The 18,412-nt window shown below is 40.4% G+C and overlaps 1 protein-coding gene across 1 annotated transcript; it reads right to left on the bottom strand.

Moving 5' to 3' along the window:
• Positions 1 to 687: 687 nt before the first annotated feature.
• LOC146309925 (uncharacterized) lies at positions 688 to 18,394 on the bottom strand. The gene is made up of 5 exons (XM_084743748.1): positions 17,935 to 18,394; positions 15,832 to 15,999; positions 7,988 to 8,112; positions 3,713 to 6,974; positions 688 to 1,548 (listed from the first exon to the last, which is right to left on the bottom strand). Exons 1-5 carry the CDS (start codon positions 18,385 to 18,387, stop codon positions 940 to 942), a joined length of 4,617 nt encoding a protein of 1,538 aa, XP_084599874.1. The 5' UTR covers positions 18,388 to 18,394; the 3' UTR covers positions 688 to 939.
• Between the last annotated feature and the right edge of the window lie 18 nt (positions 18,395 to 18,412).

Here is an 18,412-nt window from a genome sequence, read left to right as displayed (position 1 = left end):
GGTCAGGACACAATATTTACATCACTGTCTCTGTCTTTCTCCTCTGCTGTCCGACTCTGAGAGCTGCAGATTGAAGACACTTCAGTTGCATTCACATAAAAAATGGCGCTGCACAGAGATGTGGGCATGTTTATTTGTGCTTTAGAACATAACCGCTATGAAACAATCAGAAAATACGATTTTATTTCTCTGATTAACAGCTTTGCTCCGGCTTATGTCACTCCCTCATCTCATAGACTCCCCAGCTCTCTCTGCTGCTGATTCATTGCATTTATAAGCAGCGCCCCACAAATCCTGCATATTATAGCTCTAAATTCTGGGTTCATTTATGCCTTACATATGTTAATAATGAACATTTTCTTTGGTCATACAAATAAGTTATGTTATCCAAATTTTAATGTGAAAATGTGGGACAAAAGGTTTACAAATACTCTAGTATACAGTTGTTTAATGACCAGGTGGGTGGAAAAGCAACAAGAAAAACATTACAACCATGTAATAAACCATGTAATAATTTAACAAAGGCAGCTATAGTTCAAATCCAGATGTCCAGGCCATTGATAGCATCAAAGGTCATGACCTCAGCCAGACAGCTGGATTTTCAGCAAGACTGTCAAATGTTTGAGATTGATCAATGTGATTAAGAATCAATGTCAAGCCTGAAGTAAAAGAAAAACGCTTCTCCAAAATGATGCACAGGAGTGGTTTCATGCTGAAAACTGCCATGTAGAAAATAAGTCAAAATCCGTCGTCATCAGACAAAACAACAGTAGGTCATAGTTCAGTTCAAAGTTCAGATATTCACAAAAGCCATCTAGCCTAGGGTGAAAAGGGTGGTGCAGGACCAAGTCTTTTCTGTGGAAACTCTTGTTGTTTATTTTAACTTTTTCTTCTGCTTTGATATGTTACAGTAATGTAAGGATGACTGATAGTACCAGGCTAGCTTGTACTTTTACGTCCCTGTACTGGAGAGCTGGTGCTGCCTCTCTTGGTCTGTGCTGGCAGCTTGCTCATCTTGTCCTTCAGGCCTTTGAGGCTGTACAGCCTGCTAAAAGTGAAGCTAAACGGACTCTTTCCCTCTTCCTGGTGGTGTGCAACATGTGCTGATACTGTCTGGTTCTGGGAGTGAGGATGGGGCAGTACGGTAGACTGTGTGTGGAGAAAGGAGGTTTGGGGTTTTGTGTAAGGGTGCTGATTCAGCGACTGTCCAGCTCTCGCCCTGGCCTGCGCCGCCAGAGGCTGTCGAGAGAGGAAGCTGTGGGACACTTCAGCCTGCTTCCGCCCAACCGCAGAACCGACAGCGCCTGCTGTCGCTGGAGGAGGCGGTCTGGACGGCGGTCTGCGAGGAGATGGGGTGTTATCCAAGACCTGGAAACTACTGTGGAGCACCTTGTTGTCTGGCTGGCTCAGCTGACGGCTTACCCAGGAACGATCCGCTAAAGGCTGGCTGGCTGACAGAGGCCGGGCGGGTCTGGAAGTTCGAGAAGGGGACGATGATCCACTGTTCTGCTGCTGCCCTCGTGGAGGTCTGGGAGGGGTATGCAAAAGCTAAGGAAGAGAGAAGAGAAGAAAATTGAGACTAGAAGAAATATATAATATAGGGATGCACGATATTGAATATTGGAGAAATTATTTTTCCACCCTATTGAAAAGAAAATTAAGTCTCCTCTACTGAAATTAACATATTATTCTCTGAACTCTCATCATGATGGCCCAGTAACAGATCCAGACAAAAAAATAAAATGTTTTTCAATAAAATGCAATGCTTTTCAAAAGTAAAATACAATGGTTTTCAAAAGAAAATACAATGCTAATCAACATTCAGTGGGCAAAATAATAAAACCACTGGGATGACAGCTCTTAAGATGGACAATTAAATTTGGAGTGTTGAAGAATGTGATTGGCTCCTCTTCACAGGACCAATGCTGATCAATCACTGCAAACAGCAACTTTGATTTGAGATTGACACTTCAAAAAACCATCACACTGCAGATGTATTTGTGTCACATGCACATAATTAAAGCATCATCTTATCAGATCATCATATTATCAGATCATTATCATTATCATATTGGCAGAAATATTGGCATTTTGAGTCAATGCCAATATTTCATTGTAAAGCCTTTACCTGCTATTACAGATGATGTGCTGTTATATATCAAATATCAAATTGTCATTTTTACTGTATCAATTACACTTTATTATGTATCTGATAATAATTTTTAAGTGGTACATAAATAGATATTATTATTATTAATGAGGTATAAATTCATTGGATGACACATTATTTATACACTCCAGCAGACACCAATTTCTTCTATTGTATTCTACTATGTAGTGTGCTGCCATCAGTGCAGTAACATTTTTACACTCACAAAACGCAGAGCTGAGTGACATGAAAGTTTTGTTGCAAATGGAAAAGAAAGATCTGTTCTATTGTCACTCTTGTAAATATTACATGACAGAAGTGAGTTAAAACATGCCAACAACACCTCACCGGCTTGAACAGACTGCTGTTAGATCCAAAGCGAGGACTCAGGTCAACAGTGAGTGAATTAAACTACACCAATAAATGTGAAACTATCAATCATTTACCGATTCATTAATATTGCAGCCGGGGTGAACGCGCTCAGCGCTTCATTAAAAGTGTGTCACTTCAATTCACACGCAGTCTCCTTGTTCAATAATGAACAAGTGTCGTGTGTCTCAACTTAGTGACGCTCTACTGGTGCATACTCAACAGACCTAGACACACACACACACTCGCAAGGACAGAAATGGTCAGCTAGATTAGTCAGACAGACAAACAGACAAGAGACAGATAGACAGCTGAAGGAGACTTCATGACTTCAGCAGCTCAATTTTTGCACCAGGTCGTTCAATTTTCTACGAACATAATTCTGATATTGTACTGGCTTCGACTTTTCAACATGGTTAAAATACAGTGAAGCAAAATCTAGTATGACTCAAAAAGTAATAAATATTTATGGTTTTGATGAAATATTAAGCAAAAAATTTGATTCAAATTATATATGACATAACTTTCACATCATGTAAGTTTCATAGTTCATTTTATTTAACGTTAGCTCATTTAAAAAAAAAAAAAAAACTAAAGGACAAGTTTGAGAATTGAGAAATAGGTTTATTTAATTTCTTTGAGCTTTAGATGATGACATTAATATGTGTCTGTATGCTAAATATGAAGCTAATGCAGAAGCAGTTGGCTAATTTAGCTCAGGACAAAGACATGAGGAAAAACATGGGATACTTGATACCCATTTTGATACCATGGCAAAAAGAAAAAAAAATTGATTAAAATACAAAATAGGTATCGAATGAACACTTAGATTCTTTTTACTAATAGCTTTGACAGTTTTGATACTATAAAAGTATCAACACTTGGATACTTTTGACAACCTTACAGGAGTTTTGTGAAATATCAGTGAAGAGAGATGCATTTCCTGTTATTCAGAAGTATGTACAAATGTTGCACATTGTGCTCTATTATTTCCTCTGCAGTTTTAGTCCTTTGGGGTTTAAGTTTAAAAAATGCTGAAGTATGTCCCCTCAAAAAGTGAACTGGAACAGAATACTGAGAAAATTAAAAAGTCAACTTGTTTTTGGTTTGATTAACCTGCACGGTGGCTTTCAAAGTTAATTTTGTTTGATTTTGTCTTGAATGTGAAGACATTTGCTGCCTCAATGTTCATACCTTCTGTCCCTCAGTCTCCGTGGTTGACTGGGGTCTGCCTTTCCTCTCCACACTGCTTTGTCCTGTCTGATGAGGTCCTACTGACGCTGTGTCCACTGCCTTCTCAGAGGAAACCTTATTCGCTTTGACGTCACCTGTGGATAATCGCTTTGGCTCTGCTCCCTCATTGGTTACTTTTCCTGGAGTCACTCCTCCGTCAACCAGTGGTTCTGCTGCTGATTGATTTAGCACCCTCTTTCTCTTGGGGGCCACCTGTTGGGCCTCCTTGTTTTTTTCTACAGTCTCTGTCAAGTCTTTACCTTGTACAAAATGGTCTGTTGTTCTCTTAGCTTCTTCGTTGCCTCTCCTTTCTGTCCCCTTAGAATCTCCCTCTGTCCTCCTCTCTGACACACTCAGTTTCCTGTCCTTTTCATCCACTTGTCTCCCATTTTCTTCATTTGCGGTTTCCTCCTCCTTCTTCACATTCTTCTCAGGTAAAGAAGATGAAGAGGAGACACCAGCAGGTCCAGACAAATTCTCTTTCTCCTTACTAGAGGTATTGCTGTCTGCAGTGCCTAACGTAGCAGCACAAGCATTATAATTTATGGATGCAGGATTAGCAGCAACAGTTTCAACATTCGAAGTATTTGTTCGTGTGAAGCTAAGATGATCCTCTGTCGCTCCGTGGTTGCGGTGAGCTGCACGGTCAAGCTCATGTAAAGAAAAGTCGCTACACTCATAATACTCCTCTGAAGTTGTGGAGAGTGCAGAGTCCGGTCTTGGTGAGACATACCCATCGCTAGGCGTTCGAAAGTCCGGAGTGTATGAGTGTGAATCCGGCGTGTGTGTTCGTGAGTCCGGGGTGGGTGTGCGGGGAAGAACTCCGTCTGGAGTCGGAGTGCGTGCAAGAGCCGTGAGTGACCGCGATTCCTTTTCAGGCATCGATGAACCCAAGTCTGGCTTGTGCATGTCAGAGAGAGGTAAGCGCAGGGAGGATTTCTCAGGTGTGGGTGCGTTCCCCTGCGCTTTAGGAACTTGTTCTTGAAAGGTGCTGTGTGTGTTATGTTTAGCAATATCTGGGTTAGCTTGCTTGCCATCAGTGTCTACAGCAGATGTGTGTGTGCCATCACCAGTGCTGTCTTTGGTTGTGTGTGTGGCAGCAACAGGAGGGTGTGTTGGAGCTTTAACAGAGTCCTCAGAATCTGACACATCTATATCCTGCGGAGTCAAGGAATAATATGATATTGTCTGAAGTTCCAGTGCACTTACGTGGTATGTTTTGTGTTGTGTCACATTCTCACAGTGTTCATTTGGCACTTCTGCAAACTCCGAGCCTGTCAGGACTTTTTCTGGGGCCTTGGTCCCTGCCTGAACTGTGGCTTCACAGTCTTTCTGCGGGTTTAACTTGCAGTCTATTGATGTCAAAGTCTTGGGCTCATCGTCTTTTGGAATTATTTCTTGAATACTCACACTCTCTGCCTTTTGTGCTTCAGTAATCAAAACATCTGACTGGGATTCTATGTCCACTTGCATTCCTGCTCTCTCATCATGTACTCCAACTACTTCCTCATTCTTAGTCTCTTGGAAAGTCCCTCTCTGTTTTTGCTGTGGAGCTTCTCTGATATTCCCTGTGTGCTCTGAATCTTTTTGTGTTTTGTCTCCACTGTTGTTATGCAGTTCTGTGATAGTCTCAGGCTCCTTTTCTGGTGATGTCTGCACCATTGCTACAGCAGGCTCATTGTGGACCCCTAGCAGCCTTGTGCTGGTCTCAGGCCTCCTGTCGTGATTTAACTCTGGCGGCTTCTGGCTATCGCTGCTGACTGCATCTTCGATGACCAGCTGGATAGTACGAGGTTTAGGGATGGGGGGAGCTGAGGTTGGAGTTGAAGATCCTGAGGAAGAAGGGAGGTGAGGATTGAGAGCTGTAGAAGAGTTGGAGGACAAAGGAGCAAAGATGCCGGTAGTCGTGCTTGTAGTTGTGGAGACTTTATTATTTTCAGAAAGGGATGTGGAACTGACAGACTGAGAGATAGAGGAGGGGGGCATGTGGTTGCTGGTGGTGGTAGTCTGCACGCTGGGGGAAATTTCAGCAGAGTTTTGTGGTTGTATGTGAACCGCCGGTGTGTGTGAGTCTGTATGTGGCAGCATCATCTCTGTCTGTGGGTATTGCCCTGTGTTTGAGTCAGTGGAACCATGCAGGGGTGAGCTTTGAGTACGGTTTGACTCCAGCCTGTCTGTCCTGAATACAACAGCAACTTTTCTGGTTAAACTAGCTTCTTTTTCTGCTTTTCCAGGAAGGGGTTCGGGATTAGGATTGTTTGTGGTGACAGCTTGCGTTGTGTGTGAAGGCTGCCCCGTGTTAGGAGAAGATGCTTTGCTGCTGGACTGGGGAGGTGTGCATGCATTGAGGTGAGGTGTGTCTTGGTTGGTGGGTGTGTTTGAATGCAGTTTATCCTTGGTTTTTAGAGTCTTAGCAGTGTCTTTGTCACTCTTTGGTCTAGGTGCAGGTGAGTTTGGTTCAGCTGCTTTACTTCTGACGTCACCAGGCGGTGCCCTGACTTGTGTTGGCTGAACTTTGCCTTCATTCTCCTTGGTTTTAATTTGTGTTCGCTGAGGTTTATCCATCTCCTCATGTTTAGCGCTAAGTTGTCTGGGCGTGGCCACCTCTGGCAGAGTTTCCTTAGGAATGCTGAATGGACTGCTAAACTTGATCGCTTGACTGGTTCCATACATCTCGGATCTCTGTAGATGAACCTGAATTGGCTTGTTAGCATCTCGAATGTTAATGAAACCAATAACGTCACTGGCGGGATCAGGCTCTGGCCAGGTGGGCAAGTATGACATCAAGCATGCTTTCTCTAGATTGGCGAGTCCAGGGTGGATAGGAGGCTCCTCCTGTATGGCTTCTTTACTAGCCCTCCTCCGCCTCCTCTTCTTGGTTTCTGGGACCTCTGGGTTCTCAGAGTTCTCTTGATTTTGGGTCTTTTGGGGGCTGTTCTGTTCAGCAGATGGGGTGGGGGTAGGGCTGGTGCTGGGGTTGCCTAATGCCAAGGCATATTTGGGGTTGTACAGTTTCCTAGCAACAGCAGCAGAAGGAGGGGCCACTGAGGCTGGTTGTGGGAGGGGCTCTGGTTCAGGTTCAGGCTCCTTGGCGACCTGCCGGAGGTCAACTGATCTAGAGTTCCCGTAGAGGGTGCGAAACAACTTGTCGAAGGCATCCACCGCCTGGCCGGTAACCACAGTGATGAGATTTTTCTCCAACCGTGACGACATCCAAGTGAAACTACAGAACACACAGAAAATACAAAGTTAGATTACTTTAAAGTTCACCAAGACATTACATAACATACCCCTCTTCATTGAAAGTATGAGCAGACTAGACAGTAATGAGTAGGGCTGGGTATCATCAAGTTGGATCGAAAATTCAGTCAAATGAGTCCTTGAAAGACTAGTGTAGCCCTCATTTTGCTTGACCAAAAGATCTGTACAAATCAAGACTACGGTCTAACAATGGCATAAACTTCTGTGCAAAAAACACGAATGTTCAAAGTGAAAAACGGAATCAATCATCACCTTAAAAACGAAAGTCAAATCAAATCATGTATTTGGAGAATCATAACATCCCCAATACAGACAGCTTTGGTTTCAGCATGTTGCCCAGCCCTACACAGAATTAGAAAAAAAAGACTATTTACATGGTTTTGCTCACAGCCAATCACAGCAAGTGATTTAATGGGATGTGTGATTGGCTCACTACGACAGGAAATACAACCCATACAATCTGTGGCGTGGTGAAGTTGATGGAGATGGCAGTTCAGTGTGCCAAACCATTTGAAAGTATGGCTATACTACACACCTGTGATGTTAAATTTAAAAATATTATTTCAAGAATGCTTCCATTTACATGATGGGTATCAAATGAAGTAGAAAAATACATCAAATGAAGTACTCTTTTGGTATCGGTATAACTTTAATGGTTCTGGTATTGGTACTCATAACATTTTTTTTAAAATGATACCCAGTTCTGAGCGAACCAGGGTGTTTTTACAGAGCAGTACAGAGCCACATTTCTCTTGTAGATCGGACAGATTCACAACCTGTTTGTCTAGTATGTAGAGAATGCCACTGAACATTAACAGACAGTGCATTCTTTATTCATATCTCTCCATGTCACACTCAGAGAAACAAAGACAGGTGGGGCACACAGAGATTATCTGTTTCTTTCACTGTCTTTATCTCTTTCTCACACTCTTGCTGACAAACACGCACACACAAACACTTCCAAAGTGCACTGACCTGTAAGATCCAGAAACAGCTTTGTCTCCATCAATGAACATGAATCTGTGTCCCATTCGCCCTCTGACCTTGGTGGAGGACCGAGTGTAAAACTCTACTCCTTCTGTGCAGCGTACACGAAGGTGCTGTAACACACACACACACAGAGTATAGATGTCATACTTTCTCTTGATTCAGAGCTAACTTTATAATCTGTGACCAAGTAAGGTTTAACTAGAACTACCTTTTATGAACTAGAATGACTCACGGTTGTATGCCTGTCAATTTGCAGTTAACATCCATGTCTGTCCGGGCTCATAAAACATACAGTATGTAGTGAAGACTTGAAAGGAATTTATTAAAAGGTATTAAATGTATTTTTTGGCAAAATGTAAGTTATCACTATATTGACATGTATCACTTAGCGAGTATTTTAACAGAGGAGGACTGACAGCCTGTCTATCAAGTGTTTTTAGATTAGACAAACTCTCAGATCATTATAATGTCACAGTGAAGTTGACCTTTGACCTTTTGCATATAACGTTTCATTACCTCATCATTTTATTATATTAGATATTTGTGTGAAATTTACGGAATTAGTGTATGACTTGAGTTATTGCCAATAACAAGTTTTGAGAGGTCACTGTGACCTTTTGACCTCTGACAACCAAATTCTAATGCGGTCAGCTTATTTGTACTAAGTTTGAAGAAATTCCATCAAAGCCATCTTGAGATATCGCATTTATAAGAATGAGACAGACATTGACGACCCATCAGGCCATGGTTAATGGTTAATGTGCCATATCATACTGTTCAAGATAATATTGATATTATTTTTTCATATGATAAAGAAATTGATATCATGATCAAGACAATGTTCAGACTTACTGACATAATTACGACATACCATTACCTACAGCGACATGACGCATGGATGAAAGCAAAAGTAACATCGCTGGCGTCACGACAGAGGAGTTGGTTCTATAAACGGGAGCAGCTTCAGTAGTTTAGATGTGGTTTGGTTACAAAAAGTCAGATGTACAACTAATAACAGTATTGTGTAAGAAGTGCAAGAGGACTGTCACAAAAAAATGAGGCAATACAACGGCACCACCTCAAGCAGAACACCGCAGTTGAGTACGAGGAGAGCCAAAAACACCGTGAGGAGAGCTCAACAGCTTGTGAGTTTTAAACCAAAAATATTTTTCAGTATTTTTGTAGAATCATGAAGGATATCATTATTGCAGAAATACACTGAAATACTGTGATATTATTTTAGGCCCAAATCACTCACCCCTAATCACAACAAATATTCATAGCTTCAAGCATACAAAGAACAAAAGTTTTACAACTTCCTGTACGTCTTATGCTTTTATGAGGCGACCTTATCTTATCTAGTAATTGACTGATTGATGGCCAGGGTTTGTATTAATAAAACAAAAAACACAGACCTGTGTCAGGTCCTGTCAGCACCATCCTCTATAACTATTGTAATGTGTTTAAATTCTTAAAGAATGTGTTCTCACAGTAACATCTGTAAAACACATGTTGGATAAACAGATGCAAATTAGGATATGCATGTGCCTGAAGTTAGTTCTGGAACTATGAAGTTTTTCATGTGCGTATCTCACTGCACAAAATATAACTTCATACTAACTGTGGTGACTACATGTAACCCACATAGACAGTTATGTAAGTATTTTTTTACCCTCTAGCCATACATATACAGTATGAGCAGTAATGTACCACTTGATGCCCTTAAGCAAATTGCTCCACCTCCTTCATACTGCTGAGCTCTCACACATACCACATCCCATGTAAGTATGGTGATTAAATCTTGCACAACCAACATCATGTTTACTGCCATGACTTCTTATTCAATCTCTGTCATGTCTTTACTTGATTTTACTGCAGCATTTGATGACATGAATCACATAATTCCTATCGATTATCCTGACTAACTTTTGTTAGAGCATGCCTGTTTTGATTATTTGTGTGTTAACAATAAAGTATGTACACTGTAAAAAATAGTGCTGCATCACGATTCCCTCAGAGTAAAATGTGGTGTTCCACAGGGGTCGACTCTGAGTCCCCTACAGATGTTTCCTGCATCTTAATTCAAATAAAATTCCTATTTTGTTGTTTGATCCAGTCATGCAAGGTTGCTTTTTGAAAACGTTTCCATACACCTTGATGGCAACACTCATCTCATATAACCAAGAATTTCATGTGTATATATATTTTGTTAGACTGTGCACATGTAAACACAGTGACTTTGATAGGCCTTCAGGTGTAACTGTATAGTTGTACAGCAATATATTTAATGAGTGGCAGTGTTAACATTCATGATAATAAACGGGTGGTGCAGTATATGGTGTAGTCATAAAACACTCTAACAACATTTCAGATAAGAGATTACATATGAAAGGTATCTTAAGATAAACATTTTTGCTATGAAGTCTTTCTCAGTTCTCTCATCCAGACTCACTTCTTGTTTCCCTTCTTTCTTTAGGACAGCCATACTGACCAATATCTGTACTTAATGAATTTTGAGAATACAAAAACTACATCACATTTTCTGAGTTGGATTCTCCAAAGTGCACATTTCTAAAGCTCATGCTACAGAGACATGCAGCTCTCAGTATTTCATTATCCTCCTCCTTCATTATGGTGTCAGTCAGAAAATATCACCTGAGGCAGATTACAAAGTGGTTTATGTTGCTGATTAGCAAATTTAAAATGTAAAAAACAGGCCTTAAATATGGGGTTACTTTTATCTGTTCAGAAAAATACAAAGAAATGTGGGATAGCAAACCAAGAAGTGCAACCAAAAAAATCATTCCAAAATTTCAAAGAAAGAAATTACATGCAACGTGAAATGTACTGTGCAACTCCACTGTTTATTCTTGTTAGCAGCCGCAGTTATTTGAAGCCACTTTCTTAAAATAAATGATAAATTATAACATTTTGTCTTAAAGGATGAGCATGTGGCATTTAGCAGATTGTAGACACCTCGTGTCACTCTCCTCTTTCAAATATGTAGAAGAACCTGCAGCGACCATGAAACTTGCAGAAAATGCAAAAGACCATAACATTTGCCGGGGTCTACAGAGGGAGCGTGTCCTCTTTCTTGGAGTCCACTATGTTGCACCACCATGTTTCTACAGTAGCTCAGAATGGACAAACCAAACAGTGACTCTCGGTATGGACTTTCACGAGATTCACCACTGTGATCACAATAGTTTTTCCTATACAAACTGCCAAGTTCACTGCTATCTGCCACAAAATCCAAAACACTGGTCCTTTATCACACTAATTTTTGGCTGTTGTGGGTTCAGAAACATCTCATTTGTCCTGTGAAAGACACAACTTCATGAGCCACGTCTGTCAGAGGGGCCAGGTCTTGAATGGGAATGCAGCCAAAAAAAAATTACACAACCAGCTGTCTTGATGCAGCAGATTATTCTTGGTGTGGCTTGTCTCACTTGTTTCCCTCCCTCCCTCCTTTGGTTCCACCCTAAACTCTCACTGCCCCTCGGTACATTCCTTTGGTTAAGTGATTTGATAAAATCAGCAACATGCACTTCCCTGTGCGTGCAGTCAGCTCTAAACTGTGGATGAACAGTAGCTGAGATCGCCTGGGAAGAATTTTATCTGAAAATACCACTTAACAAGCTTTAATCACAAAGCGTACTGTAGCTTCTACAGATAACAACATTCCTACTAACTGGGACCCTGTGGATTTCCAGTACTATTTTCTTTATAAAAAAAAAACTCAGTCCACATCTGACAGGGTAAAGGGTCATAGAAAGCCTCTCAAATGAGGAGTGAGAAGAATCTGGCACCTCTTTGCCTACATACACATCTGTTCTTCCTCCCATCCTGGCTATTCACTCCCCCACCTACCTACTTGCTCTTGTCACTTACAGTTTACAGTAAAAACTCAAGCTGTCCTCAGGCTGTCACATCTGTCTTGTACTCTTCCTGCCTATCATCATTTCATTCAGCCCAGGCTCGGCTCCCCAACACACACATCACCGATTTTGTGTTAGCTGCTCATCACTGTCCCTGGACATGACTGCCACTTGCACAGCTGTACCCAAATCTTCTGGGATGCCATACAGTAACCACGGTGATAGGCTTCAGTCAGGGATGTACACTGAGGGATACAGGACCATTTCTAACATAAATGTATATCCAGTTTTCTTTGGCAGAATCAGTTAGTGTTAAAATAACAAACATTTGGTGTGTATTTCTGCAACATTTCTCAGGTGTGTCATGCCTGAGTGGTGCATGTGTACTGTTGTTTGTTGATATCTATATGTGAACTGAAATCTAGCTCAAAGCCTCTGATACCAGCTCCATACTAACACTCAATGGAAAACACAAGAGAATATGACACCAACCAGGAAACCGTTAAAGGAAAGTGTGACACATGCTGTGTTTTGTTAATGCTTAGCTATTCTGTGATCAAATATTTGACTACTTTAAATTTGGAGCAACTTGAGGCTGTACATTATGCAACTATATTATTCAGGGTATTGTTTAGTTTAGTTTAGTTTTTTTCCAATACTGGTGCTAAAACAAAACTGCATCTGGGTGAATCTCCCCAGAGAGAGAGGCTGTGTGCAGGTTTATGCACAAGACAGCGGCGCAACTTCATTAATTATTCAATCGTGTTTCCTCTGTACTGTCAAGTTTATAACTACACTTATTAGTTTTGTTGCTTGAATATCTCACAACTTGCTGCAGTGACATTACTACACACATGGAAACAAAACTGTAAGCAGCTTCTCTAGTGATAAACTGTTGAAGAAGACATTCACACATCAACAGAACGCACAATTAAGAAATCGCCAAGGAAGCTTGTGATGCTCGATATCATTTAAAGAGTAATATAGCCTACAGAGAAGGTGGCGGGTGGATGATTTATACAGACATGCAATCTGGCTTAGTAACTGTACTATGATTGAAATCAATTGTAATCCCCTACGCTACTTGTTATTGGTAATATAACTGATCTATTATTATTATCATTATTATTATTAATATTTCTTTGTAAAGTTCCTTCTTAAAACATACTTTTCCTGATTTTCCCACAGTTTTAAATGTTTTGAACTGTTGTTTTTATTTTTCTATTCTTGCCATTTTACTCTGAATTGTTTTATCTGTTTTCTTTTAAAATCTGATGACTTTCAAACCTGTCTGGTGTATTTTGCTGCCCTTGTAAAGCACATGGTACCATACTATTTTATTTTGTTGCCTTTGTGAGGTACTTGGTAATGTGGATTTCTGACAAGTGCTCTATAAATAAAGATTATTATTACCATTACTGCTGAGTAATGCGTCGCTGTCTAACACTGATGGAGACGTTCCCAAGAACGAGAAGAAATAAAATTTAAAAAAAAGGATGGATATTTCAAAAAGTAGGAAGTTACCTAAGAATAAAACAGGTAGATGCCAGCTATCCAGCTTAGTAAAAACTGTGTCTTTGGTTTGTTATGTGTGAGTGTCATATGTTTATAAAGCACAGACTGCCACATGACACATATTCTGCTGTTTTGCTTATAATCCAGATACAGATGGTACTGTAAGTCTGCCAGGCTGTTATTGCCTTTGTGTTTCACTTTGGTTTGTGTGTGTGTGTGTGTGTGTGTGTGTGTGTTATATAAATGTCTGTGCACCTGTCCTTGTGTGTCTGTATGATCTGTACTGTATGTATGTATGCCAGTATCTCTGTCCACACATGTATGCATTTGCATAATTTGTGTTCATGTGGTTTTTTTTTCTTTTAACATCCCTTGAAACACTCTCCTAAACATGTCCTTCTATATCTCCAGTGTCTCTCTTCTGCCTGCCAAATACTGATCTAATCCATTGTTTATGTCAACAGTAAATATCCCTTTGAACATAATTAATTAAGCATATTGGGGAATTGTGGAAATTATCCAACACTGCTTTTTACTGTATGTATATTTTCTAAATGATCTCCCTAGAGGAGGGAGAAACAACACAGCAGTACTAAAGTCTGACTTCCACCCACCAAATTCTGCTTTGTTAGCTGCCAACCATTAAAGGCCTATCATCTACTGTTCACCCGAGATATTGTTTTTGGCCGACTTGACTGAAAACAACCACAGTTTGGCGGCTTGGCACCTTAATCAAAAAGACAAGATTTATGTCTCAAGACTACAATGTGCTGATGATAGAGTTGCATTTTCCCTGTAACTCATTTTCACATGTTCCAACACGACCACAAGGTGTGTTTTTCATAGTAACCAGCCGCCTATGAAATAAAACACCCAAGGTTGACTACAGAGTTGCAACGATTAGTCGATTAATCGATTAGTCATCAGCTATTAAATTAATCACCAACTATTTTGATGATAGATTCATTGTTTTGAGTTATTATTTAAGAAAAAAATATCAAGATTCTTTGATTTCAGCATCTCAAATGGGAATATTTCCTGATTTCTTTAGTCCTCTATGACAGTAAATTTAGTTGTGGACAAAAAAAGACATCGAAGGACGTCACCTTGGGCTTCTGGAAACAGCGATCAATATTTTTCACAGTTTGCTTTTCATGAACTAAACAACTTACTGATCAGTCAAGAAAAGGATCAGCAGATTAACTGATAATAAAAATAATTGTTAGTTGCAGCCCTCGTTGACTAACTGAGGTAAAAACTCCTCTGTGGTACAGTGCCAGCTGGAAGGGTTTCCTGGTTGTGTGTGTGAGAGAGCAAGTTAGAGATGGCATGTGCTTTCACTTATCCACCCTTATCGAATATCTCATGACTTCAATCATCTTTCTTTCAAAAGATAAATTGTACATACAACGTGTTCTATAACAGTAACTTATTGATGCATTTTAAATCTCAAAAAGATGTGATCGTTTCTGCTTTTCAGAACATCTGGAAATCCTCCCCCAGCTGTCCAAAGGTCAAAGATTTGCTCTCTGTCAGTGAAACATTTACTCTCTCTGAAGGAACTACAAAATTTTGTCCATGTTAATGAACTGTCATTTTCTGTCATCTTACTATTCTGGTTGGCGTGAATTATTATTACCTTGGTAGAACGTAGAAATATTGGTTGTCCGACTGTGTCTGCACAAAATATCTGAACAACTACTGATCAGAGTGCCATTATATTTGAGTACGCTGTCCAAAGGATGAATGTTGGTGCTTTTCCACTGTTACTTTAGGCCTCACCAAGTCAAACCATGCCATGGTGATTTACATTTCCAAACCAGTCACGACATGTCAAGCTGTGCCGCGTCACGCCCGAGGCGAACCATCTCCCGCCTCCAAACTGGTTGTGATAACGTCTCGCCAAATACTGTCTACCCATGACGACCAGACTCGACTCGTGTACCCATGAGAGCAGAGAGAGACATTTTTAAAAGTCTCTTCATGCTCAGCTCGTAGTACTTTTGTAGCTTCTAACTGAATCTCTGTGGGTTGAAGTTTAGTTTCTCTCCTGTGTTGCTGTTTGTACTTTCAGATATCTGTTTATTTTACTGTTTCGTGTTTGCTTTCAGTTGGTTAGGAGTCAGGTTAAAGTCAGAACGTTTTCTGATTTTGCTGCGTCACAATAAAAACTTTTAAATAACAAAACATCAGTAGACTTTTATTGTATTGGCTGATGCCCCGTGTCAACCCGAGTCAAACAAGCTAGCACATGCGTATGGAAAAGGGGCTCCAATGTGTTTTTTTTAAACCACTAGGTCACAATTTTCACTTGTGCAAAACAAACATAAAAATCTAAAAATATACTAAAAACTTTTGAGTACAACTAAGCTCTGCAGTTTGATGCTTAATGTTAGGCCACTATGAAAAACAATCAAGTGGGAGTAACTGGCTCACCTTGAGGTGTCCGGCATGCATGTTGGCCCTCTGACACATGGACAGGAAATGAGGTAGTGTTGTACGTTCCAGCAGGATGTAGACAGAAATCCTCCTCTTGAAACCAGCATCTAGCAAATCTCTAAAGATATCGACATCAGTGAAGACGTCCATTACCACTCCTATAACCTAGAGACAAACACACACAACCTGCATCACAGATGGGAAAAACTCACACAAATGGATGGGTACATATGTAGGCATGCAAATTAGTAAATACATCCAGGGAAATTTTGAGCATCAGATACTTCTTTTCCTGCATTCTGTTGATTTTTTAGCACATTTTTTTTTTATTTTTCAATTCAGTTAATCAATACATCAATTTATAGTGTAAATGTCTTTCTATATGTAAATGAACAGTCACAAAGAGGTCACAGTTAAAAATGTAATGGAATATAATGCAGTTAAGCTCTCAGGCAAGTAGTTTGGCAAAATAAAAGTCCCCTGCTATCTTCATATTTTTACTGGTGGGGATTAATGCACATTAGAGCTGGGAAATATATTTACATTATACTGATATCACAATATGAGACAAGAAATCTTCTTAGATTTTGGATATCTTTATATTCTGAGTATTCTCAGTAATCTTACATTGGCAGTGCCGTCAGTGCAAAATAAAATGTTTAAATAAAAAAATCTAATTAAATTGTGACCTTAAAATCAAAAGTCATTTCGAATTGTGGATTTGGAGTTTCTTGACACCTCAACATGATATGGCATAAGTGTTAAAGGTCAAAGGCTGATTTACAGTAAAGAGATTTTCTAGCTGTCCTATTATTTGCAAGCAGTGTAATGATACACTGCCATCTTTAAGATATACCTGTATATTTAAATTCGCATTACATGTCTGTGTCACAAATTTCTGCAAGAGGTCAGTGATAAAATTACTGAATCATAATTTAGTTGCTTTTAGTGAGTTGCCATAAATGGAACTGATTAACTGGAAAATAAACGTGATATTGTTTCATATCGATCACAGACCCCTGAACAGAACTAAATCAAAATCATATCATGGCAGACTTTGTGATATCTTCAAATATCATATTGTTGTCCGTTGTGATGAAACTTGTGATTTACACCACTTTACCTACTTAGTCATTATATTCACATTACTGATGATCTCATTGTGTTAATATTTTGTGAAAGCACCAATAATCGACAAATAATAATTCCACAAATCTACACCTGTGCACACACACATACAGTGATGCTTGAAACCATTGTGAATATACTTTAAAATGTTACACAGTGTTTAAATATTTCTGCCAGAGCAAATGAGATTTCGAGTTTTTTGTGTAAGATATATCACACAAGTTTTCCTGAGTGAAAGAAAACTCTGAAGCCAATAATTAAAAGAAGTTATGCGTGTTCTACCAGCCCTCCACTTACAGTAAATGACGCACGTATTTTTTTTTTTTCTGTCAGAAGCTCTTCAGGAAAATGCCCATAGGATCTGTCAGTCAAATAACACGTCACTGACAGCTGCTAGACATAAACTTGTGCCTTCAGATGAGTCAGCAGCATGAACAGACTGAATAACACACTCATACACATGCACCCAGGCAGTAATGCAAATATAATACACAACAGACTCCCACATTGCTGGCACAGTTACAAAGTGTGCGGCACTTCTTTTCCTGATAAAGCAGCTTAATCAAGTTGCACTTTACTCTCGACTGTCTCTTTTGGTCACCAGTCTGTACTCTGACCTCATACTGACTGAGAGCCATGGCTGCTCTGGTGACAGTATATCAACATTACAGTTAATCTTCTGAATGGGTCCATCAGGTCAGAGAAATAATTCAGAAGCCATTAGGCTATTTAAGCTATTGAAGCCGGTAAAGCGTAGAAACTATTTCAAACAAGACTAATTTAATGGTTTCTCGTGTTTTTTACATGTTAAACAAGTTCTTTGCACATGGGAGACGTGGTTTTGGAACATTTTCATGGTTTAATATGTATATTCTCATGTCAAACACGTGTTTCATGTGATACCATGGGAAACAAGTGTTACTACCATCCCCTGTCTCCCCTATAATTTTGTCCATTAGTGGCCCACCATACCTTTTGCGCCTGCGCAATCATTTTTCGGACGACCTCTTTGATGTGCGCCTGGCCGTCCATTGGTGGCTGCGAGTAGATTGTGGCGCGCGTCACCCCGCGGTAAGCATCTGTGTCCGGCCAGCCCAGGTCCATCTGCGGGACTGACGTGTCCGACAGGTCGGGCCAGTAGTGCTGGGACAACGGGGGCTCGTCATCCTCGGCGCTCTCCGGGAACACCTCCGAGTGCGGGTCGTAGGGCTCCGCCGTCCCGGCGAGAGTCTCCAGCTCCGGGTCCGACAGAAAGCCCCGCAGGCCGCGAGCCTCCAGGTACTTAAAAAACGCCTCGCGACCATCGTGGAGGAGAGCCTCGAGCGCGAGCCGCTGGTCCTCGCAGTACAGGAACTCCGGTTTGGACTCGTGGACACGCGGGTTAATGTGGTTATCATCCAGGCACTGTAACTGAGACAGAGCCATGTCTGCAGAAAAACTTAACAAAAGA

This window comes from Lutjanus erythropterus, chromosome 19 (assembly GCF_056507025.1).
Source record: "Lutjanus erythropterus isolate fLutEry1 chromosome 19, fLutEry1.hap2, whole genome shotgun sequence".
Classification (NCBI taxonomy): Eukaryota; Metazoa; Chordata; class Actinopteri; order Lutjaniformes; family Lutjanidae; genus Lutjanus; species Lutjanus erythropterus.
This window is presented reverse-complemented; position numbering and strand designations above follow the sequence as displayed.

Bases quoted from the DNA above. Each gene is read 5' to 3' on its own strand.
- LOC146309925 (XM_084743748.1), bottom strand. From the start codon at position 18,387: ATGGCTCTGTCTCAGTTACAGTGCCTGGATGATAACCACATTAACCCG. The intron at 8,113-15,831 runs GTGAGCCAGTTA...TGTGTGTTACAG, and splicing joins TGCATGCCGGACACCTCAAG to CACCTTCGTGTACGCTGCAC. The intron at 1,549-3,712 runs GTATGAACATTG...TCTCTTCCTTAG, and splicing joins CGGAGACTGAGGGACAGAAG to CTTTTGCATACCCCTCCCAG.